Below are 25,647 nucleotides of genomic sequence, written 5' to 3'. Positions count from 1 at the left end.
TAAATAGGGGAAATCTAGGGAAGAAGGAGAAGAGTGAGGAGTGAGAAAAGGAGAGGGGCCAGCCACACAGCCAGCCACAGAGTAAGAAGGAAAAATAAAACAGAATAAAGAGAGGTAAAAAGCTCAGAGGCAAACAAAGTTAAAGAGAAACAGGATAATAAGTTAGAAAAGCTGGCTAGAAACAAGCCAAGCTAAGACTGGGCATTTATAAGTAAGAATAAGTCTCCGTGTATTTATTTGGGAGCTGGGTGGCAGGCCCCCAAAGAGAAAAAAAAATACATAAAGGTTGCTTGCAGTGTGCCCAGGATCCTTGTTACTTACTGTCCAAGTCAGCATCTGGGGTGATGGGCAAGAAGCAAGAGTGTGCAGTTGTTACTCTTGGTTTTGTTTTTTGTTTTTCGAGACAGGGTTTCTCTGTGTAGCTCTTTTGCCTTTCCTGTAACTCGCTTTGGAGACCAGGCTGGCCTTGAACTCACAGAGATCCGCCTGGCTCTGCCTCCCGAGTGCTGGGATTAAAGGCATGTGCCACCACTGCCCGGCCAGTTGTTATTCTTATAACTTGCTCTAAGTCCAGTCTCTTGCCCTGTGTAACTTCCTAGGGAGATGTGAATAGACTTCTGTTTATCCAGGTTAGGTGCCGATGCCAGACCACCCGTCTTGATTGAAGCAGTGAGTCCGTCAGGTTATTGGCGCATGGTTGACACAGGATGCACCATCAAGAAGCTGGTAGCTTACAAAGGCTGCATCCCTGCTGCTCCCTGCTCAGCTTGTAGGTAGCTCCATCAGTTTCTTGTCTAGCAATTGTCCTGCTTTGTATGGCAGGGCCTTGGGAGTCAGGTAACGGTAATGCGAGCGTCCTGAGTCTTGTGAGCCTCACTAAGGGAACGTTTCAACATGGCGAAAGGAGCCACACACTCTGCCCACCCCCCCCCAAATGTGCTCTCTAAATTACGTTCAGAATAGTGCCTGCTCCGCTTAGCTCCACTGGAAGGTCTCAGAGATTGTGAACATGCTGTAGTGGGAACTGCTGGGTCCTGTTTCCCACACCAGGAGGCACCAGTTCTTAACTTTGGGTCTGTAGCTAGGACTGGCCAAACCCTTTCCTTACCAGTCCATCACTGTAGCAGGACGGCTTACGTTTTTCCCGTTTAGGGTTCCTTTTCCCCCAGGCATTTTTACATATTTCTATTCTGAGCTGCATTCCACACTGGAGGGAATGTGACTGTCCCTCAGTCACAGGGTCACTACTAGTTTCTGGTAATGCTGTCTTACGGACCAGTGGGTAACTTGTGAGTTACTGAGGGAGGGGGTTTTGGTGGAAGGGTGCCAACAATAATAAACGACAAGCGTGTGAGTGACAAGCATGTGAGTGAAACGTTGACCTCTACACTGCTGGTAGAAAGGCAAGGCACGTGAGTTTACAGGAAGTGAGTCTGTGGTAGAGATAAACAGCGAGTAACTAGAACTAGCCCTGGCGACAGTAGTGTGATTTAACAGGATAATAGCTTGACCAGTCCTTCAGCTCAGGCTAAGTACTCAGAAGGCCGCTGGAAAGAGGTGACAGTCTGTCGGGAGGTGTCCAGTGGCAGCCCTCAAGGGCGTGTCTGCAGTCTGGGCTGTTTGGTCCATCAGCTTCTGCCGCCTTGAACTGAGCAGAGTCAGGAACCTGCACTGTCGGACCTTCAAATCTCCCCCACCCCCGCCACGCCGGCTTTTCCCACAAGAATGAAAGCAGCGTTGGCTGTATCCAAACAGGGCTGCTACTAGGAAAACAAAATGAGACCAGGCTATAAACCATGATATGCCCATGGATGGCCCCATCACCAACCATGACTCCCCGCACAGTTCATAACACTATTCTCATTCTGTTTATCCAGCGTATTTAATTGTAAGAGCTATAGATGAAGTGTTGGTAAAACCAAACTCGGGCCCTTCTCAGAGGTATTGGCAGCTTCCTCCTCACTTAGGGCGGCAGAGCTTCTGGATGTCATCGGCCAGGCCCAGGCAATGCATGATGCGCTTCTTCTCAGCAGCCAGGTCCTCCACAGAGACCTGGCCCAAGAGCTTCCGAATAAATATATCCTGATCTTGCAGAAAAATTTTCCTATTGACTCCTGCATTTGGCACATTCTCCAGGGACCCAGATTTGAATTGGAAGTTTAAATATCTGTTTCTTTTTAAACCAGGCGCTTTCTCTTCAATCCAGCACAACAGACTGCAAAGACAGAAATTCCTCACGTTACAAACGACACTGGACAGAGCTGGAGAGGGTAATTACATACAGTGCTGGGGTGCAAGCTTGAGGACCAGAGCTGAGACCCTCAGCACCCACCAATAGCTGCACTGGCATGGTGGCCCACTTGTGATTCCAGGAGGGAGAGGCAGGCCCCTGCAAAGCTGGCTAGCCAGCCTCATGGAATCTGCAAGGTCTGCATTCAGTGAGAGACCCCGCTTCAGTAAATAAAGTGGAGACTGGTGAAGGAAGAAGATGACACTCAACATTAACCTCCAGCCTCCACATGCATGTACACACGTGTAAGCACGCACATATGAACATGCCACACACGGGTCAAAAAGAACCACACAGGAAAGCAGGCGGTGCTCACTTACACCTGACCTCATGTGCCAGGACCCATGTTCCCTGAAAGGCTGGCTCACTGTGGTGGCCCAGTGGCACCCTCATGTCCACTGCCACCCAAAGGCTAGAGGTGACTACGTTTCCAACATTACTGTAGCTGGGTGTTTGTTTTGTCAGCCTGTTTGTTTGCCATCAGGGGACTTCTGAGTAAACTCTGCTTTGTGTCCTGAGTCTTATTGTTGCTTTAAGGGAATGCAGATAGCGAAGGCAGACAGCCACAAGCCTTGCACACTGCAAACTGTTCTTACCTCGTGTGTGAATTCTCAAGTTATTTCACTGGATTCTCAGGGAACGCAAGCTAGCAAATACCACCCTGTTGTTCACAAAGCATCTCTGTCCACTCTCATAGATACAACACTCTCCAAGATACTCCTTTACCTATGTTGCTTATTATTGTTATCATTATTATTATATTTTTATATTGTTATTAGCAGAGCTATGATACCTGGCCATGGAAAACAGAAATCTCTGCTTGATTGTGATCTCAAGCAAATACGTCACTGAATATTAAAAAGTAGCAAAAACAGCTGATCAAACTTTATCTAAAAATTAGTCCCCATGTGTATTTTGCAAAGTTCACAGAACACGCTGGGTGTATTGGTAATTCCAGCTAAAGTATGAAATTCTTGAATTGGAGGTGGGCTATACAGTCTATACAGTAAATTGAAGGCCAGCCTGGGCTACATAGTGAGATCCTGTCTCAAAAAATTAAGAAAAAGGCCAGGTGGCGCACGCCTTTAATCCCAGCACTCAGGAGGAAGGCAGAGGCAGGTGGATCTCGGTGAGTTCGAGGCCATCCTGGTCTACAAAGTGAGTTCCAGGAAAGGCACAAAGCTACAAAGAGAAACCCTGTCTCAAAAAACAAACAAAAAAAATTAAGGAAAAGAAAATGATGACTAAGACTAATTTGAATGTAATTTATTCACTATTTTTACTTTAATTCTGGATAAAATAAATTTGAGTTATTCCAAACAGTTTTATCTACCTAAGACAACTTCATATATATCCTTCCAAATAACACAGTGTTGAGGTTTGAGGCGATACAGCATGCCAATGTGTTTCGTGCACCTCAGTTTCCTCGTATATAACTAAAAATACACAACGGTGGGAATGGTACACATACTCAAGAGGCTGAGGCTGGAGGACTGCCTGAGCCTAGGAGTTCGAGAGTAGCCTGGACAACACAGTGGCATACGATCTCTAAGATAAATAGAAAATAAGCAAATCAGACAGCTTAAACTAATGACTTGCATAACTTTTACTTGCTTTATTTCTGTAAGCCATTATTTGTTCAATGGCAACTAGACTTCCATTGTTCCTTCCCACCTCAGAGGGCGTAAAGGATGGAAAGACAACATAAACAAGGTGAGAGCTCTCTCTCTCTCTACAGGAGCAGACACTTGTCCTGGGTCTGGATGCCAGGGAAGGGTTACCCTTAGACTGCCCGAGGACATTAAGAGTCTCTTCCGACTTCTCACAACTCACCCCTTGTTCTGGGTCTCGAGCTGCACGGTCATTTTCAGATACTGATCTTCTTTCCGGTCTTCCAAGGTGGCAGAAATAAGAGAAAGCTCCCCAAAGAGGCAGACCAGCCAGGTCAGGCGAGAAATGCCACTGAATGCAAGGAAGCCAAATTTCTCTTCTTCCAGTGGGCTAGCTGCAAGAAATCACATGCTAAGGGAGCTGGGAAAAGGACTTTCTCACAAAGATCCATGCAGAGGGAAGCTGAGTGATCAAGAGGACATCCTGCTTCATGGCACACATGTGTACAGTGATCAATGAAAGGATGAAAAGCAAGCTGGTTAAATGGAAAATGTTTCTTTTTTTTTTTTTAAAAAAAAAAATACAGTATTGGGGCTGGAGAGATGGCTCAGTGGTTAAGGACAAGCACTGGCTACTTTTCCAGAGGTCCTGAGTTCAATTCCCAGCAACCACATGGTTGACTCACAACCTTCTGTAATGAGATCTGGTGCCCTCTTCGGGCCTGCAATGATACATGCAGGCAGAATACTATACATAATAAATAAATAAATCTTTTTAAAAAGAGTTTCACATTTCTATTTCTAATATGCTGGATACAATTAGGTATGCATATGAAAATAAATATTCATGCAGATACATATTTATCTTTTCAATAAGTGATTTAGAGAGACCTGGTAAGTGGGAGAACTATGACATTTTTATTAGCCTTTGAGACTTACATTCTTGTAAGCATTGCCTGTGCAGATGGCGGAAGGAGGATGTCACCATGGCAACCTGAAGTGTAAATGAATTTAGTCTAGTTCAGGATCAAGAAAGTTGGTCTCTTCCAGGTTAATCCCAGCATTTGGGAAGCAGAGGCAGGTGGATCTCTGAGTTTGAGGCCAGCCTGGTCTACAGAGTGAGGTCTAGGACAGCCAGGACTAGACAGAGAAACCCTATCTTAAAAAAAGAAAGAAAGGAAGGAAGGAAGGAAGGAAGGAAGGAAGGAAGGAAGGAAGGAAGTTGGTCTCATGTTGAGCATTTTCTGGGTTTTTAAAGACAGCACACTCACTCCAAATGAGGATCTGCATGAAAAATCTGTGTGGCCACGCCCCACCGGCCTCTGCCCTCCCAGTCTTAAATATAACCTAAGTTCAAAGGACTTCTCTCTGTGACACTATAACCAAATACATCTTCTGCCTTCGGCAAACTTAAAATAATGAGCATGTTCCAAAACAATAGCAGGTTAGTAATAAAAGCAACGAAAAGTTCAGTGAAATCACAGGGAATTAAGTATCAAACAGGCTCCTTCTGGGCTGGTCTTCATCTGCTGCAGTATGCTGAACAGAACTCAGTAGCCACCAGAAGCTTGAGCCACACAACTCCAGCCTGAAACTCCAGCCTGGCTGTCACATGTGTGCCCTTTGTCAAATGACTTGGCTTTGTGAGCTCAGGTCTCTACCCAGATCACAAGGAACACGAAACTTCAGTTTCATTATAAGACAACACATAGCACACTCTCAGCAGTTTCTTGCTCCAGTGAATGGCCATGCCACTTCCTGTCATAACTCATAACATTTTCAAGACAAGACATTCTTGTTGCTCAATAATGCCCTTCTGCACAGAAGGGGCTCCTTTCTGTAATAAAAGCCCTGGGGAAGGGAGGTACAGGCACTCAAGGGTGGACCAGAAAGGACTCAATCCAAGGTGACCCTAAGATCTGAATAATTACCTACAGTTAATACTTTAAGAATGTTGGACATAAAAATTCAAATTACACTTTTCGGACGGCTGGTTTTGCCACTGTCCTTCTAACCTGATGGAGGAAGAGAGTAAAAGTTGTTTGTTCCACATAAGATGGGTGAAAACATTTCCCTCTCCAAACATCTGTTCTCAATCCTTTCTGAAAAGTTTTCACCTACGATACTCTGTAGAAAAATAACCTCCAACCAGCTGTCTCATTTTTGCGGTGGTGAGGACATCTGTCTCTCTGCTAGGCCAGCACTCTAACCCTGAACTCCCTTTCCAGACCTAGTTAAAACATCACCAAGAACAATTCTGCCGGAAGACTGGACCGGAAGCATCCTTGAGATTTGGGACTCAGCTGTTCACTCAAGGCTGCAGCAAAGATTAAATCTCATTAAGGGAGGAACAAGCCAGAGTGACGTTAATCTTCGCTGTCAACTTGATTAGGTTTGGAGTCACCCGAGTCACACTTTTTTTTTTTTTTTTTTTTTTTTGAGTCACACTTTTGGGTGTGTCTTTAAGAGACTGTAGAGAGTTTTACATGAAGAAGAAGCACCATGAATGTGGGCATCACCCACACCACGGGATGAAGTCCTGAATTGAATAGAACATGGAAAGAGCAAAGGAGGGATTCCCAGCACTGGTGTCTCTGCTTCTGGACTGAGAGTACAGTGCAAACACCCTGAGCAGCAGACACAATGTAAACACCTGCAACCCTCAGTGCAGACACAATGTAAACACCCTGCTAACCCCTCAGTGCAGACACAATGTAAACACCCTGCTAACCCCTCAGTGCAGACACAATGTCAACACCCTGCTAACCCCTCAGTGCAGACACAATGTCAACACCTGCTAACCCCTCAGTGCAGACACAATGTCAACACCCTGCTAACCCCTCAGTGCAGACACAATGTCAACACCCTGCTAACCCCTCAGGGGCAGCAAAAGGACACTTCCTTAAGTTGCTAGTGTCAGGTGTTCTGTTGTAACTAGAAAAGTTATTAATGTAGATGTTATTGTTCTTGCATGAAGTTCTCTAAAGATAATTAAAATATACTTATTAAGATGGTTAATGAACTATGCCTTTAATCTCTTTTAAAACTTCCCTTCATTTTTCCGTGTATGGATGCTTTGCCTGTATGGGTATCTGTACTGCTTCCCAGGGTGTTGGGCCCCCTGGGGCTGGAGTTCTAGATAGTTGTAATCCACCACGTGGATGCTGGGAATCAAACCCGGGTCTGTGGAAGAGCAGCCAGTGCGTGCTCTTAACGTCTGAAGCATCTCTCCAGACCCTTTAATCTCTTTGTGACATAAATTATGTGTGCAGGTACCACTGAGGCACTTAGGGATATGTTCCTCTCCTGATCTGCTCTTGGCTCTCTTCAATTGCTTCTTGTCTTTCAGCTTCAAAAAACTTACTAACTTTTCCCCGTTTTGACATGACCGGAAATGATAGGACAGAGGCCGTGTGAATACTTGAGCAGAGGCCCCTGGGGCACTGAGGGCTCCTGAGACTGCCCAGGTGACGACTCTCATCCGGGTGGTTTCTGCTCCCGGTGGGGGGCGTACGGAGGATGACTGGATTTGGAACCTCGCTGGCGGCTAGCAAGCCTGCCGCACACTGACCTGTGAAGTGGAGGGACCCTTTCAGCAGCTCCTTGCCCATCACTTCTTTCTTCAGGAACGCAAACTCTTCCATCAAGAGTTCGATATGCTCCTCGTGCAGGACTTTCCCTGTTATGACAAAGGGAATAAAAGGTGGCCATTATGCACAGCGTACGGCTAGCTGTGTGCTCGGAGGCCATGTCCTTCTTCCTCCAGAACAGGACATGGTGTGTCTACAGACAGTGTCCAGAGCACACACTAGGACAACACCCCGCTATCCTTACATAGCCCAGCTGACATTACCGTGCATGGGCACTAACATCTCTAAATCCTTGTGAATACTTATTTTCTGGTTAACAGTGTGCTGTGGAATAATCCTTCTGTACACTGTACAATGTGTTGCTCTCATTGTTAATGAAAAGCTGATTGGCTGATAGCTAGGCAGGATTTTCAGGGCAGAGAGAATGCTGGGAAGAAGAAATGGAGTCTCGGGTGTCAGGAGATACTCAGAAAGAAGCAAGATGAGCTGGGCATGGTGGCGCACGCCTTTAATCCCAGCACTCGGGAGGCAGAGCAAGGCAGATCTCTGTGAGTTCGAGGCCAGCCTGTTCTACAGAGCAAGATCCAGGACAGGCACCAAAACTACTCAGAGAAACCCTGTTTCGAAAAACCAAAGGAAAAAATAAATAAATAAATAAATAAAATATAAGAGTTAGCTAGCAAGAAGAGAAAAAAAAAAAAGAAAAGAAAAAAAAAAGAGTTAGCTAGTAAGCTATAGGCTGAGCATTTATAATTAAGAGTAAGTCTCTGAGTAGTTGTTTGGAAGCCGCTGCAGAGACACAGAGCGACTCTGCCTACAATATCACTACGGTTTGTCTAACCAGGAATGTTAAACACACAGGGTTGTCCCTTTAAAGGGAGGGATGTACAACCCGCTATCTGCCCAGAAGGCTGAGAGCAGAGGGGTTAATAGCCTAGTGACCTCTGTGCACAGACCCTTATGAGCTCGTCAATCTACAGAACCTACCTTTATGGAAGGTGTCACATGTACTTTACAGAGAGTTTTCATGCAGTCTCATCTTAACCTTTATTATGCACATGGGACTGAATTAATTACCGCCAGGAAAATTGAAAATAAACTACTCAGGGTCAGGCTCCTGAAGTTTGAACCAACACCAGCTACTTAGGTATGCTGAACTGAACTACCTTCTTGCCTCCCAAGAATCAGGTCTCTGATGGCCATCGTGGTCACAGAGACCCCTGCAGATATCCTAACAAATGTGACATCTTTTGTAGTTCTTATCTGCATTTCTTTCTCTTTTTTTTTTTTGAGACAAGGTTTCTCTGTGTAGTTTTGGTGCCTGTCCTGTTCTGGATCTCGCTCTGTAGACCAGGCTGCTCTACCTCCCAAGTGCTAGGATCAAAGGCGTGCGCCACCACTGCCAGCTTATCTGCATTTCTTTGAAAATGACCATGGACCTTTTTTTTTTTTTTGTTTTTCGAGACAGTTTCTTGTTGCTTTGCGCCTCACTTTGGAATAATGAAAATATTTCTCCGACAACGGCGACGCTTCTTTAGTCAGGTTACTTGGTTTGTTTTTAGTTGTAGACTCCTGTGGATATTCTGAATGCTAAGCTTTTCTCAAGGATGCCATCTGCATAGAGCTTCCATAGCAAAGGCTGCGTTTTCCACATTAGTCCATCTCTCCTTTGAAAGCCGCTGACATGTTGACAGTTTTACCCTTTGTCCTTTCCTGGTGCCACACAAAGAAACTGCTGCCACATCAAATGTTACGGAGGACAATGTCTTCAATGAATGATAGTTGGAAAAGCGGAGATTCACATGCAAAATACACTACACACTTACCAAATCAACTCACAACATAGGAAATACTTAACCATAAGCTAGGAGACAATAGATGAAAACACATGGTAAATTCTGGAGAACACTGGCTCTGTGGCTGGGAGAAAAGACCATCACCAGAAACAACTTAGCAAAAGCTGAGGATTCCATCCCTGCAGGAAGCATGGCACAGGCAGCAGGCGGCAGGTATGGCACAGGCGGCAGGTATGGCACAGGCAGCAGGTATGGCACAGGCGGCAGGCAGGGCAGCAGGGCAGGAAGCTGAGTGAGCACATCTTTAACCAAAAGCACAAAGCAACCAGAAAAAGGTCGAGGCTATATAACCTCAAACTTGCAGACTTAACTCTTTTTTTGTTTGTTTGTTTTGTTTTTCGAGACAGGGTTTCTCCGTGTGGTTTTGGTGCCTGTCCTGCATCTCACTCTGTAGACCAGGCTGGCCTCGAACTCACAGAGATCCGCCTGGCTCTGCCTCCTGAGTGCTAGGATTAAAGGTGTGTGCTACTGCTGCCTGGCCAGACTTAACTCTTAAACTTCTCCAAACAGTGCCACTAACTGGGAACCAAGTGCTCAAATTGGAGCCTATTTCTTGTTCAAATCACCATAACTGGACTAGGCAGATTGCTTAGGTAAGACCAGAAAAGGACAGACCACAGAAGCCAAAACAACACAAATCACATGTCATCAAACCAAAATGCTATGTATGACAATGAACAGAATAAAAACACTACTTAAAATGAATTAAAATACTTGCAAAATAGAGATCCAGTAAAAGGGTTAATATCCAGAATGTATACAGAACTCAACAGTAAAAATGGTAATAATAATCATCAAAATTCCAAATAGTAATATGCATAGAAATTTTTCCAAAGAAGACATACAAATCCATTCTAACAGGAAAAAAAGTTCAACATTTATCATTAGAGAAATGAAAATATAACCCACAATGAAATATCACCTCATTCCATTTAGAATGTCTACTATAAAAAAAGACCAAAAAACTTGCTGACAAGGATATGAACTGAAGGAAAGGGTCCCACCCCTACACATTGCCAGCACGGCTCACAACTTAGTGTCCTCATGGAAAACACTGTGGAAGTTCCTCACAGGCTTCCAGAGAGACCTAACAGGACCCACCCCATTGGGTACACCAATCCTATCACCACATGTGTAAACTACAGAAAACGGAATGTCAAAGAGACATCTGGACCCCCCTGGTCATCTCAGCACTGTTCCAAGAGTCGATACACAGATTCAGAACAAATCCACTAGGGCTGCCCACAACAGAATACTATCCTTCCACAGTGAAGCTGAAATCCTCTAATTCCCAGCAATGAGGGGGAGCCTAGAGGGGATTCTGTTAAACGAAGCTGAAATGACCAGGTGCAGGAAGAACATGATGGTGCCATTCACTATGTGGGGTATGAGAAGCCAATGTCCGGGAAGCAGAGAGTAGAATAATGTTTACCAGAGGTGGGGGAGGAAGGCAGGAAGGGCTAGTCAATGAATAGAGATTAAAGGAAGAAGGGACCAGTTCTGTCGGGCTGGTCCTCCATCCTGCCCCGTCCACACACCATATCCAACCTCCTGGCCTAGCCTAGGTCGCACATCCTGAGCTCTGGTCTGGAGGGCTCCCTGCACCCTAGCTTGCCTGCTCTCTCCCCAATCCCCAGACCTAAACCAGATCGCACAGTTGTGCACCAGTGCATCCTGGTGAGTCCTTGGAACTTCACCTGCCTGCACCATACCCAATCCTCAGGCGTAGCCTTGGTGGCATAGACTGTCTGCCAGCCTAGCTAGTCTATATAGTGGCCAAGATCCTGGCCACCCAGACTATCCTCACTCCCAGGCACAGCTCGGGTCGCACATCTCACACACCAGTCAAACAGATCCAGCCAGGTATACATCATTTGATTTCCTTCTCATCACTGCTTTCTTACCAATGCTTCCTTCTTTACCACTGAACTGGAATCATCCTGTTCCTCCTGGATAAACCAATCCTGAATCTGAAAGTATTACCCAACTCCTCGTACCTGATACAAAATTAACTGAACTCGTGCAACAACAAAAACAAAAAAACATACTTCCATTCAGCAGAGGCAGCCTAGATTCTCACACTAGACACACAATCAAGAGAGTCCACATGCTGAGGTCTCATTGGGAAAAACACAAGATGAAATGCTAAGACAGTATGTCCTCCCCTCAAAGCCAGCAGGTCTACAGAAGTATTCTTCAATGAGACTTACTTAAGTGGATCCCAGGATACTGAGCTAAATTTTTAAACCTTTATTTTTATTTTGTGGGTACCGGTGTTTTGAGTGCATGTACGTTATGTCTGTGCACCATGTGTGTGGAGTCCAGAAGAGGACATCAGAAGTCCTGGGAATGGAGTTATGGACAGTTATGAGCTGCCATACAGGTGCTGGGAATCAAATCCAGGTCCTCTGGAAGAGCAAACATTTCTCTTGGGTGCTGAGCCATCTCCCCAGCCCCAGGACACAGATTAAAAAAAAAAAAACAACAACCAAACTTACACAATTGATGGAGTTTAAAGAAGACAGAAGCAAATATGAAATCAATAAACTTAAACAGAATAGCGATAACCACCTGAGCGATGCCCAAGAGAACACAAACGGAAGGCCGAACAGATGACAGGGACAATTAGGATCTGAAAACAGGATCAGTAAAGAGACAGAAACACTGAAGAGAACTCAAGCTGAAATGAAGGTAGAACTGAAAAATGAAAATTCAGGGGAAAGCCTTAAAGTAGAATGGATAAAATAGAAGATACCATATCAAGACTTTGGGTCTCCCCAAACTGCTCTTAGTTCTGCTGCGTGGAGAACAAGAAACTCTCAGATACCAAATGGGCACAGCTGCTTGACTTTGGACTTCCAACCTCCAGTGGTATGAGCTAAATAAATCTCTTTTCTTCATTATTATCAACTGCAGACCTTCTGCTATAGTAACATCAAACAAAGATCTCTACCCCCAAAACTTTTGACTAAGCCTACAATGTGCTTAAAAGAGTTTCCTGGTGTACAGTGAACATTTAGTACTTACTCCCTTAATGGAACAAAGAAACTATATAGTATATGTATAAGACATCAATTACTCTGACTTGGGCATTTTCCTGTTAGTAAATATCTGAGGTACAACCAAAATACCAACATCGCGACACTATCACATGTGGAAACCCATCCACTGTTCCATTAGAATAAAGCCAAGAGTCTAAAAACTCTCCACATCCTAATCTTTAAACTTCCCCATGCATCCAGAGCCTGTGGCAAGAGAGAGATGGGGGAACTCTTAGCACCAAAGCAGACGCAGATAAGGCAATTTCCATGAAAGGCAGAAAGATGGTACCCTAGAAACTCAGGGGGCAGAAACCTGGCACAAGGTCTGTGTTCCAGAGTCAGAGAATACGTCACCTTTCTGTGCAGCCAGCTCCCACAGGTCCTGAGCTGCTGCAAAAGACAGTGCCATGGGGTATTCCACGAGGACATGCTTGCCAGCCTGAAGAAACTGCCTTTGAAAACAGAAACACACGGAAAGGATTCTTCAGGTGAACACTCAAATGCCCTGTGTGTCAGAAAGCACAACACTGCAAATGCACAAGAGTCTGTGTGCGATGTAACAACAGCCAAGAGTCAGTGCCCTGCAAAATCAAGAATGAGCTACATCTCAACCTTTGTCCACACTGTGAGGAAGAACTTTTCTAGTTATAAAGTCATTTGACTATTCATCAACGTTCAAACTCTAGTTTGCTTTCTACTACTGTGATAAACTATGATCCAAACAACTTGGGGAGTAAAGGGCTTATTTCACCCCACCCCCATTTTTTGGAGACATGATCTCACTATGTAGCTCTGACTATCCCAGAACTCACAATGTAGACCAGGCTGGCCTGGAACTCACAGAGGTCTGCTTATCTCTGCTTCTCAAATGCTGGGATTAAAGGCCTGTGCTACCACTGCGCAGCCTGACACAGGATAACCAGATTTTTCTGTGTTGACCATTAGGTCCCATTTGCATAGTTTTGGCTTGCTCAGTCCTCTTTATCTACCTGCGTCAGGACACCTACCTTATATAGTCTTCATGGCTGGAACTCTCACTGCAGATGTAGGCGACCTCAATCTCTTGGCTGCAGAGAGCATCTTCCAGAGAAATCTGCCGTACTTCATCAAGGCTCCCGAGTTCTCGTCTGTTTCAGAATAACAGAGTCTCAAAAGCAGACAGAGCCAAGGCTTATATTGAATGAACAGTACTTTGCTCCCCTCCTCCCAACAATGCCCAGGGATGGGGCTTTTGGGAAGTAAGAAACTCATTTTCTTTTTCCTATTTCCTGGGTCTTTCACTGTAGAGTGAGCAGAGCCAGCAGCATTAGGGTTGAAGCCAGGGGACCTGGAATGGCAGAACTGCCACCAATAGCTTGTAGAAGCTAGAAGCCTTCCGAGTTATTTCTCTAAGATAAAAAGAATCAGACCTTTGCCGGGCGTTGGTGGCGCACGCCTTTAGTCCCAGCACTCGGGAGGCAGAGCCAGGCGGATCTCTGTGAGTTTGAGGCCAGCCTGGGCTACCAAGTGAGTTCCAGGAAAGGCGCAAAGCTACACAGAGAAACCCTGTCTCGAAAAACCAAAAAAAAAAAAAAAAAAAAAAAAAAAAAGAATCAGACCTTTGTATCTCACATAAAAGGATCTTTGTGGTCATTTCCCACTGGAAAACTAAGCTCCCGATCAAATACTGTGACTACTCTACCTAGCCAAATCCCACCCATGCATCAGTCACCCTGGTATAAACTACCACATACTCCAAGCTCCTTCACATACTTCAAGGCTTGGTGACTACCAGGAGAAAAGTCAGCCAGCATCCCTACCTCCATTACAACCGGCCCAGAAAGGCTCTAACTGCCACAGCTGACCAGTGGGGCCAGGATGGAAACCTGGGTGACTATCACAAAGACAGAGAACAGAGTGGTGAAAGAGCCAAGGCCATGCCATTCTGTACCCGTGCCCCAGTGCAAAAGCTGTAGGGAGCGAGTGGTCCTAGAAGGATGCTGTCAACCTGGGGCAGCCAGCAGACGCTCCAGCCAACGGGGAATTTGTGAGCTACCCAACCCACACTGCTAGGTCTGACCAACACTTACTGCCTGCCTACTGTGTGCTGGGCACTGTGGGAGAAAGCATGGAGAATGAGCTCACATTCTGACAGAGGCACGGAGACACACATACACATGCACCACCACCACCAACCAAAAGACTAAGTGAGAATTGTGCGGGGGAAACGGATGGAGACTGGGGAAGCCCAGGAACACATCTAGGTTTCAGGCCAGGCTTTCTAAGGAAGAAACAGAACCCAGAAGGGAGACCATAGACAAGAGAACAGTGATACCAGGACGCAGGAAAGCAGGGCTGTGAGTGGGCCGTCTTCCCAGACGACCTAGGGGCTTGAGGAAGTCTCAAGGCATGCACCGTGGCAGGTAACTAGAGCTTAATGGAAAAAATATTTCCACTTCAACCTCGAGGGCACATTATACTTGATTCTAACTTCAGGTAGGGCCCACTGGGGTGTGCTGGCTAACAATAATCACGGTTTTCCTGTTGCATGCAGCCTCCCCTCCCCGCCTTGAATCTGACAAGGAAGAAAGGACGGACTTAAGAGAAGATCCCAGCACATACGGTTTTCTCTCACGCCTGGAAACGGGCCAACTCGAGTCAGGGTGGAAGAATGTGGCCCCGTGAGTGAAACACAAACAGACTTTCTGCACGGACCCCCACAGTAGTCATGTATGACTTGTGAAAATATTTATCTGGCTAGGCATGTGGCACTCCAGCACTCAGGAGGCAGAGGCAGGTCTGTGAGTTCAAGGCCAGCCTGAGCACCAGGACAGCTGTGGCTACACAGAGAAACCCTGTCTGGGAAAACAAAACAAAACAAAACAAAAAGAAAGGAAGGAAATATTTATCTGATGCCTTCTGGAACACTGGAAGTAGAGATCTGCCTGAACCTGTCCCCAACACACCTCACCCCCCAGCATCTGTGTCTACTTCATAATTGATCCGACACGGCAGATGCTTAGCCGGTGAGTGGGGTGAGGGCAGACCTGACCATGAAGAAAGAAAGAAGGAGCGTTCAGTTTGCTTCCATTGAGTTATGGTGAAAAAAATCCACACAGAAAATAAAAGCAATAAAAGCAGAAAGGGACCTGGAGTGGGGTGCAGGAGATGGGAAGTGGAGGGCGAAGAAGCAACTAGAACAAATGTTACTTTAAAATGCCATAAGGAGACCTAATAATTTGCATGTTAACTTTAGAAAAATTAATTTAAAAAAAGTTCAGTGTGAAAAGAGCACATAACGCTGGACTCAAACACTTTCCTCTAAATGTAATTCTTGGGTTTTGCAGTTGTTATACCCTCAACAAGATCACTGAATTGGTCTATGTCCCTGCTTTCTTATGAACTGGAGTTGGTACTGAGTACTGAGTACTGAGTACTAAGAATGGTGTAAGGACGACAGTGTGCAAAGCCACCAGGAAGCCTGTCTTAAATGACAGAATGGCTAAGCGACACATGTCCAGACTTCTTCAGGCCAAACCTCACTGTGTACCTTCTGTAGCAAACAAACATGGTGCTCATTTGCTGCTCCATGTGGGGTCTGCACTGGGCGTCACTCACTGGACGTGCGGCTGGAGGCCCTGACTCTTCAGTTCCCCGACCGCTCTAGTACGGTTTCTAGCACCCACTCTGTGCGGTTCTCGGAAGAAGCTGGCTTTCCCTTACTCTGGGTCTAGAAACCCCCCATGCCCTGTGGTGTTACCACTCACTGTGATTTCCATGACATTGGAGCACACACCAAGTGGGACTTACCTGGACACAAACCCAATCAGGTTTAGGAATGGTGACGAGTGTGGATCCCTCAAGTCCCTTATCCTCACGGAGCCAGCTCTGCCAACGCCAACCACCACCACACCAAATTTCCTCTCAGGCTGAAATACCAAAGACCAATGTGGGGTCTGAAAACAGTCCAGGCATCTGCTGCAGTATACCAAAACAGAGGGCTGGGTCGGGCTCTGGCAAGCAAGGGAGGCTGGCAACCAGACATCCAAGAGCTGGAGTAAGACCACCTTGGAAACCAGGTCTCAGACACAAGAGACTCAGGACCAAAACATTTTCAGAAGGGGCTCTGCCCATTTCTCCCTGTTAAAGACCTCCTGGGCATCTACCAGAAGGTTCCGCCCACTATCTCCGACCACTTCTCCACAGTCGAGGGAATTTTCTGTTGTAAGCCACACCTCCCGAGTCCAGCATCTACACACCTGGGCTCTACCCAGCTGGGAGTCATTCAGAGGCAACCCTGCTATCTGGGAGGCTGACAGACAAGGGCGCACAGGAAGACATCTCTTTATTCAGACTCTAGACCCATGTTGCTTAAGTCCTTACCATGGCTAAGTTCTTTTTCTTTTCTTTTTTTTTGGTTTTTCGAGACAGGGTTTCTCTGTGTAGCTTTGCGCCTTTCCTGGAACTCGCTTTGGAGATCAGGCTGGCCTCGAACTCACAGAGATCCACCTGCCTCTGCCTCCCGAGTGCTGGGATTAAAGGCGTGCGCCACCACTGCCCGGCCCATGGCTGAGTTCTAGCCACCTTCATATTCACTCTACTCTGGTACTTTACACAGTAATTAAATAATACTGCTAGAAGACAGATGTTAATAAACTACACTAATAATAAAGTCCATTTTAAAAACTATATAACAACACATTATAATCCAAATATAAAAGTTACTGCCACATTCATTAAACCCAGTTCTATTTATGTGCATATATATATATATGTAACAATTATAACTAATGAAAAAGAGACCATGGATATGAGAGGGAGTAATGAGGGGAGGAATATGGAAGGGTTGGAGGGGGGAAGTGAGAGGGTAAATGATGCAATTATATTTTAATTTTTAAAAATTGAAAAAAATAATTTGGAGAAGAAAAATAAAATTGATTTTATCATTACAGCCACAAGCCAAGTCTGGAATCCACTGCTCATGTGGTGTAAATCTTGGTAACTAAGTTAAGGAGGTAAACGGATTCCCAGCATTTAAGACTGTCTTAGGCCACAGTGAGATTGGAGCCTACTAGGACCTTTCAGTGAGGGTAAGCCATGGAGTCATTACCGTGTGGACTGCAGTGGACCTGCTCGGACAGACACACCTCACTGGGACTGAAGGGACACTAGCCCGCTCAGCATGTGGCTCTGGCAGGCCTTGCCCTTCTCCCCAGTTCCCTCTGCCTTACTAAAAGCCATTAGATAACATTTCTAACGAGAGCCACCAAGGTCCATTCCCTTATTTGGCCACTTCCTCCTCCTGAGGCTGATTACCAAGGTCCAGCACTCAAAAGCCCCCTTTGGCTCTCCTAATTAACATGCCCAATTAAAATTAAACACTTCATCCTAACACAGGGTTTCCCCTTTATCTTTATAAACTGATGTTTGCCTATGTGCCACACCTGTCTCCCCTCTATCCAGAGGCAGTCCTTTGTCCCTCTGGGGTAAATACTCCTGCCCCCTTTCCCCTGGCCTCTTCCCCTTCTCCCTGGCCCCCAATCTCCTCTACCACCGCAGCCTAGCCCCTTCTAACACAGACCGCCCCTTCTAACACAGACCGCCCCTTCTCTGCTTAACACTCTGCAAGGTGTAATTTTTTTGCTGCTGTTTCCTGCCTGAGTCAGAAAGCAGTCACTTCAACTTTTCTTCCCCGATTAGTAAAGGGTCACTCTATGAACACAGGTGTCTGGGTGTGGTGCCTAATCCGGGCCTGAGAGGGAGCCCCACCCCTCCCCCCATGTGCAGCAGTCCCTTTCAGTGACAGCTGTGGGAGCAGGTGAGCTCCTGGTTGGTGGCTAGAGTGGATAAGCCAGGAAGTCACAGGAAAGTGTCTATGAAGAAGTGACCAGAGACAGAATGCCCTATCACAGAGACACTTCCAGAAGAATGTGGTCAATAGTTACATTAGCGTTTTGTGATTATAGCAAATTTTTGAAGTAATCAACATATAAAAAGGCTGTGTTTTGACTCATTATTTTGGAGGTTCCAGGCCATGACAGGTTGGCCCTGCTGCATGGACTAACTTAAGGTAGGTAGACATAGATAACAACCCAGAAGGTCCTAATACTTCCTCCGTCTCCTAGAGCCATGTGCACACCAGTAGTCTAGAGGAAAAACGTTAACTGTTTGGGATGTTTCTAAACTCTTTGGGAGGGCGGGCGTGGGGGGATATTGAGTAGGTGAAATAAGGAACGCTGGAAACAATATCCTTCATCGGTTGGCCTTGCTGGACGGGCCTGGAGGGCCAGCACACCATGCCAGGAGCACACAGCGGGTGAAAAACCCTCACTTCATGGCTAGGGACTGACAGACAGGGAGAGGCAGTATAGTGACCCACAGCAGGCACAGACAAAAACTCAGGGGAGATCATTTTTCCTCCACCACCCACAGCCATGAACAAGTAGGCAGCCTTGTGGGGGTGTTTTTGAAAAATCTCGAGTGGGAAAGGATACTTTAGGAGAGAAATAAGGCCCACAGCAGCAATAGTACCCCTTCCAGCCCTCTGCGTGGAACTCACCTCAGCACTCATCCTGGTCTCTCCCGTTGGTGCTGTGAAGATAGAAGGACACTGGCACAACCTCTCTATGAATTCTGTCTTCACACTGCGCTTCAGGCGTCAACACTGTAAGAGGGAACCGGGAGGCGGGGACTGGTGTGTGACAGGCAGACACAGACATCGACTCACCTCCAGAAGGGAGCCCTGGGTAGACCGAGGGACAACTGTTCCCGTGTCCAAGCTGGTGAGTCGGCAAGTTTATAGCTGGGGTTGCTAACAGAGCGTGGGGAGGGGTCACTTACAAGGAGCGGGGGTGCTCAACAGCGCAGGGCAGACTCCAGGACCGCGCGAGCCTGGCGCTCTCCACGCCGCTTGCAGTGGACCGTGAGTGCAGTCAGGAATTCCTTTTTGCAGCCTAGCTGCTCAGTCTTCACCCCTTGCCACCGTTTCCTACTTTTTTTTTTTTTTTTTTTTTTTTTTTTTTTAACTGCTGGGTGGGAACCCTCAAGAATCTCTCTCCAAGTTCCTGTTTTCCCCCCACATTGGGACGTTTTTTTTTGTTTGCCTTGTCACCCTTTTCTCCTTTCTTGGAGGAAATGTTGCAATTTGGAGAACATGCCTTGGAGCAGGAACATAACTGAGGAACTGCCTAGATCAGATTTGTCTGTGGCCAGTCTGTAGGGCATTTTCTTAATTATGGCTCATTGCTACAGGGAGGGGCCAGCCTACTGTGGGCAGCGCCATCCCTAGGCAGGTGGCCCCAGGCTGTGTAAGAAAGGCAGCTGAGGAGGGCGGGCCGGAGGAAGCAAGCCAGGAAACTGCCTCCCTCCCCAGCTTCAGTGTCCGGTGCGGCTTCTTCTGCCTGAAGTTCCTGCCCTGACCTCCCTTAATGACGGACTCTAACCTGTAAGCCAGATAAACCCACCCCTCCCCCAAGTTGCTTTTGGTCAGATTTACTGCAGCAGAGAGGCTGACGAGGGCAGCTAGCCCACGTGACCCCATTTTTCCCACTTCTTCCTTACCGTTGGTCCCATTTCCCTCAAATGCCACCACCACCTTTTGCCCTCCAGGAACGGTACACAGGCTGGTATCTTCTCCAGGGCTGCTGGAGGGCACCTTCATTGGGATATCATCTCAGCAGATGTCTAGAGAAGAACATTTCTAAATCTGCATGGTCTGTGTCCTCTCCTGGATAAGAAGCTAGAGACACATAGTCTCTATGGGGATGATGTAGTTCCCCAGGTTTCAGCTTGGAGCTCACAGTTTTGTTTTGTTAAAAGATTTATTTATTATGTATACAGTGTTCTGTTTGCATGTATCCCTGCAGGCCAGAAGAGGGCACCAGATCTCATTACAGATGGTTGTGAGCCACCATGTGGTTGCTGGGAATTGAACTCAGGACCTCTGGAAGAACAGCCAGTGTTCTTAACCTCTGAGCCATCTCTCCAGCCCAGGAGCTCACAGTTTTTTAATCTAGCTTACTTTTATAGAGACAAGTGAAGCTGACTCCCCACGGGACTTGAATTTTCTGCGTAAGAGAACTGTTCAGCAGTCTTTCCGGACACTTCACATTAAGGCTAAAGGAAGAGCCGACAGGAGACCGGGGGGTCACAGGCAGAGGGAGGAAGCAGAAAAGGAAATCGAGGTGACGGCAGCACTAGCTTAAGCAGACTCCTCGGCTAGCATGCGAGGTGTGTATTCTTGATACCGAACCCCTAGAACAGAGGGGAGCTGTGGACCGGTTTCTTCCACCAGGCCCCTTAGACGGTGCACCACTGATCCGGAGCCAGCCTTAGGGAAACACTAGGGTTCGAGGAGAATCCTGCAAAAATTAACTTCTTGTGTTCATTGTTTGGACCTGCTAGATGTGTTACTTTAACTATGACAGGCCAGCTGGACAGCCAGAGGCTGAGAAGGGAGGCAAGGGTATTTATTCTGTGCACTCTTACCATTGCCCCAGCCCTGGGATCTGATTCTCTTCGAGTAAGTGTAGTGACAATAATCATGAGTAACTGAACGAATAACTCCCATGAAAACAGAAACTCTGGGACTGGAGAGACGCCTCAGTGGTTAAGAGCAATGACTGCATTCCCGGCATCCACATGGTGGCTGACAACTACGTGTAACTCCAGTTCCAGGGGAGCCAATGCCCTCTTCTGACATCTGTGGTACACAGACAAACCTGAGGCAAACACCCATACACAAAAAATAAAAGTAAATGAATAAATCTTAAAAAAAAAAAAATCCAAACCAAAAAACCCAAACTTTACTTGAGGCAACCCCAAGACTGCCTTGGAAAGACCACGTGACTACCTGGGCCTGTGCTAAGAACATGCTTTCAGCAATGTCCTCCTCTCTCCTCAGGACATGTTATCTGTCCTTTGTGATCTAAGGCAGACTTTTCCCACCTTCTAACTGTGGCTATGAGGCAAAGCCGTAAAGACAGAGTGTGAGGAAGGGGTAATACCCTCCCAACCCCCCAGCTAAGATAGCAGAACCTCAAGCCTCAGTCATGTAAACACAGTGAGAAACATAAGTCATCGAAGGGCAAAACACTTGGTAAGTAATGTGGAGACAGACTTTTAGAGAAAAATGAAGCCATTAGAAGCTGAAGAGAATTGGCTTTTCTTTTCATGATGATGAGAATCAGCCCCCGTGAACGCTCACCAAGTGCCCAACACCAGGGCCTCTCTCTGAACGTCACACTGAAAACTGTAAGGCGGTATACGTCCATGTCTGATCATCTACATAATCCTTGGAATTAAAAAAAAAAAAAAAACCTGACCAAATTTAAACCCTATTTTTGTAGGATTAGGTCTCTGATGTTTTAAGATCTATTAAAATCAGGTTATCCTAGATTTTGTCAAATATTGGCAGGAAAGTGGAGAGAAAGAGAGATAAGGGTATGATGGGTTAAGGGCTGTGTCAATCAGCTTTCTATCACTGTGACAAAATGCCACACTGTGTATGTTGTCAAGCCACACAAGGGCCATCAACACAGGTTTGATGTTATCATCGTGGTCAAGAACTACTCTCTCAGCCGGTGGTGGCACGCTTAATCCAGCACTCGGAGCAGACCAGGCGATCTCTGTGATTGAGCAGCTGCTACCAAGTGATTCAGAAAGGTGCAAAGCTACACAGAGAAACCTCGAAAAAAAAAAAAAAAAAAAAAAAAAAAAAAAAAGAACTACTCTCTCTGAGAGAAGAATCTATTTACAATAAAAAAATGAAAAAAAAAACCTACTCTTACAGAAACAATAGTTTCATTAGAAAAAAAGCAAAGAATTTTCATATTTTCCTATCATTCCTTGGCATTAATCATCAAATTAGTATATCTTTAGATCATATTGTGTTAGGATATTTGATTTTTAAAACTGTTGTTTAGTTGCTGACTTGAACTTCATTTAAAAAAAAGTCATCCAGTGAGTTTTGTCTGGGAGTCAGGACAGAATTTCCCATGTAACCTTGCAAAGTGGTGTTCTCAGCATAAACAATTATAAAAATCAAAATATCTAACAGCTCTGAAAAGCACTGAAGATGCTTTGTGTATCAAATTTCAGTGAAGTATGAAAAATGTAAAACAAGCACATCTATCTTGTTAGTATGCAAATTTGCTCTACACTTTAATAAGTAGTAAAATTAAGTACATATCAAGGAATTATTTTTGTTTTGTTTTTTCAATGTCTAGTCCATTTGTATTTGACAAAAAGTTAATTTTGTTTTTTAAGATAGGATTTTCCTATGTAGCCCTTGCTGTCCTGGAATTCATTCTGTAGATCAGGCTGGCCTTGAACTCACAGAGATCTGTCTGCCTCTGCCTCCCAAGTGCTGAGATTAAAGGCATATGCTACTAACGGCTAAAAAAAATCTTAATTATTTTTAGAGATCTCCATCAAAGGATTGGGGAGATGGCTCAACGGTTAAAGGATATGCTCACAACCAAAACGCCAAGATCTACAGCTAAAACATATTTTCTTTCTTTCTGTTTTTTAAAATTTTATTTTATTTTTTCATTTTCAGAGCTGAGGACCAAACCCAGGGCCTTGCACATCCTAGGCAAGTGCTCTACCACTGAGCTAATCCCCAAACCCATTTTTTTTAAAAAAGATTTATTTATTTATACTATATACAGTATTCTGTCTGCATGTGTCCCTGCAGGCCAGAAGAGAGCACCAGACCTCATTACAGATGGTTTTGAACTCAGGACCTCTGGAAGAGCAGTCAGTGCTCTTAACCACTGAGCCATCTCTCCAGCCTCACATTTTCTTTCTTTAGTAAAAGCAGCAACACAAGCAAAGGGGCTCGAGAGCTGGCTCAGAGGTTAAAAGCACTTGCTGCTCTTGCAGAGGACCAGAGTTCAGTTCCCAGCACCCATGTCGGGTAGTTCACAAATGTCTGTAACTCCAACTGCAAGGGACCTGCCACCTTGTTCTGGTATCCTCAGGCATGTGCATATGCAAACACACACACACACACACACACACACACACACACACAGAGACACACACACACACAGACAGACATACCCAGACACACACACACACACACACACACACACACACACACACACACACACACTAAATCTTTAAAAAGCAAACAAATACAAAATGTTTAGCCCATCATTGAGAACCACCATACTGCAGGGGCACACGGAGACAATGGATCCCTTGGTGATGGTGTCTGGCCAATGAAGAAACACCGAATGAGGGTGAAGAAAGGAAGACAGGCTGGGTTACTTATGCCTCACCTGCACCGTTCTACACAGAGCTCATCAGCGGAGCTGCATTTGGCCACCAGAGTCACTACAGCCCTGGAGCAGGCATTGGAGGCTCCAGCTACCTCTGTCATACGCTATCCCCAGACCCCACCCAGCCTTGATCCGAGAGGCCTACCTACGCCTCAGAGCGGAGTGGCGACTGTAATCACCTGAAGTTCATCCTTGGCTGCCTCTCTTCCACTCACCGATCTCAGCTCTTACCTGTTTTTCCACAGTGAAAATCAACAACAATTCACTTCCTTTGCTCCATCTTGTTCTTTGTCTTATCAGGATTTGTGTGTGTGAGTTTTGCTTTTGAGCTAGGGTCTCACTTTAGCCCAGGCTGGCACGAAATTCATTCTGCAGCCTAGGCTAGCCTCCAACTATCAGCAACCCTCCTGCCTCAGCCATGTTTTATAATGAGACCTACAGAGTAAAATATAATGACAATACAGGAAAGTCTGGGATTACATACACCAAAATATTAACAGCAATTATGTCCGAGTCCCAGAAGTCTCAGATAATTTGTTTCTTAGTTCTAAAAGTTCAAGTGTAGTTAGTCATTAATATTTCTTCCCTCCCTCCCTCCCTCTTCCTTTTTTTACTTTTTTTTTTTTTTTCCAAGACAGGATTTCTCTGTGTAGTTTTGCGCCTTTCCTGGATCTCACTTTGTAGACCAGGCTGGCCTCAAACTCACAGAGATCCGCCTGCCTCTGCCTCCCAAGTGCTGTGGCGGCCCATTTAAAGGTCGTGCCTGTGCCACCACTCACTGTCTCTGGCAGTCATGTCTGCATTCATATTTCTTAGTTTTCTGGCTATTGATAATACTTTGTCTCCTATTAGACTTCGATGTGGGTTGTTCTGGAATGTACAATGTAAGAAATGTATCTGCGTATTTATTAATACAAACTTTTACAATAAAATGAGGTCTAGTATTCTAGTTCAATAATTTCAAAAACTTCTTGGAAGTAATATGGAAATTTCATTAATTATGGGGGGAACTTTGCAGTACAATACTGTTTGCTTTGTATATTCTGAGTGCTAATATTAAATCTTATGTTGGAAATCCTGTTGCCTTACATAGCCATCCTACCAAGCAAGCATTATCCTTAGCCCTGCTTTGACAAATGAGGAAACAGACAGGAAGGTTCGCTAATGTGCCCCAAATCTACTAATGGCAGCTGTAAGGAAAACTGCGTACGTAAGTATAACGTTTTCTTTTTTTTTTTCCCCCCGAGACAGAGTTTCTCTGTGTAACAGTCCTGGAACTCACTCTGTAGACCTAGAACTAGAGATCTGCCTGCCTCTGCCTCCTGAATGCTGGGGTTAAAGGGTGTGCCACCACCGGCTTTAGATTTTTGTTTTTTTTTTTTTTTAAAGTAGGAGATAAATAACATCACCCTTATTTCTGAGTTTTTCAGATAGCACGCAAGCTACAATGAAATCCTCACAGCGTCTTGCAACACTTCTTTTTTCTTCAGTTTCCAAATAATAAAGTGCAGCTAGGAGAGAGTAAAGGACACTCTTGGAGCAGATGGTCACCCATCACTCAAAATTCCAGGGCAGAGTTCAAAGTCTCCATTCCGGAGATGAAACGGGTCAACCACGGGCTCAGGCTCAGTCCGGTGGATTAACACCGCGCGATGCAGCCACCAATCTACGTGAGGCCCGAAACCATCTACACTTTCGAACGAGGTGCATGCAGATTTCATTTCTGTGTCACGGTCTGCACTCGGTAATGCCCGTCTTGCAGAGCGGAGTGTCCGGCTCGCTGCCACCGGGCCTGCGAAGGGCCGGGCAGTGAGGAGCGGGTGACCAGGGTGCTCCGGGTCCCGAAGGGCGGCTCGGGGCCTCTCGACCGCCTCCGGCTCCCGCCCCAGCACTTCAGGAACTCGCGCCCAGCCCCGCGCCCCTCCCCGGCCTGCGCTCACCTCTTCCAGCCGCGCGTCTGCGCCCCGCTCCGGCTCTCCTGCAGTGCTGCGTTCCC

General features: G+C 45.9%; 1 protein-coding gene across 2 annotated transcripts; it reads right to left on the bottom strand.

Moving 5' to 3' along the window:
- Nucleotides 1–1,366: 1,366 nt before the first annotated feature.
- Blvra (biliverdin reductase A) lies at nt 1,367–25,647 on the bottom strand. Of its 2 annotated transcripts, none has more exons than XM_028892724.2 (8): nt 25,592–25,647; nt 18,926–19,030; nt 16,177–16,295; nt 13,395–13,514; nt 12,742–12,839; nt 7,472–7,579; nt 4,124–4,295; nt 1,367–2,215 (listed from the first exon to the last, which is right to left on the bottom strand). In XM_028892724.2, the coding sequence occupies exons 2-8, from the start codon at nt 18,935–18,937 to the stop codon at nt 1,960–1,962; spliced, it is 885 nt and encodes a 294-aa protein (XP_028748557.1). In that variant the 5' UTR covers nt 18,938–19,030; nt 25,592–25,647; the 3' UTR covers nt 1,367–1,959. The 2 variants fall into 2 exon arrangements, with proteins under 2 accessions (XP_028748557.1, XP_028748558.1); XM_028892725.2 differs by lacking the exon at nt 25,592–25,647 and adding an exon at nt 19,207–19,333.

This window comes from Peromyscus leucopus, chromosome 4 (assembly GCF_004664715.2).
Source record: "Peromyscus leucopus breed LL Stock chromosome 4, UCI_PerLeu_2.1, whole genome shotgun sequence".
Classification (NCBI taxonomy): Eukaryota; Metazoa; Chordata; class Mammalia; order Rodentia; family Cricetidae; genus Peromyscus; species Peromyscus leucopus.
The sequence above is the reverse complement of the archived record's forward strand: the minus strand, read 5'-3'. Positions and strand labels throughout refer to the sequence as shown.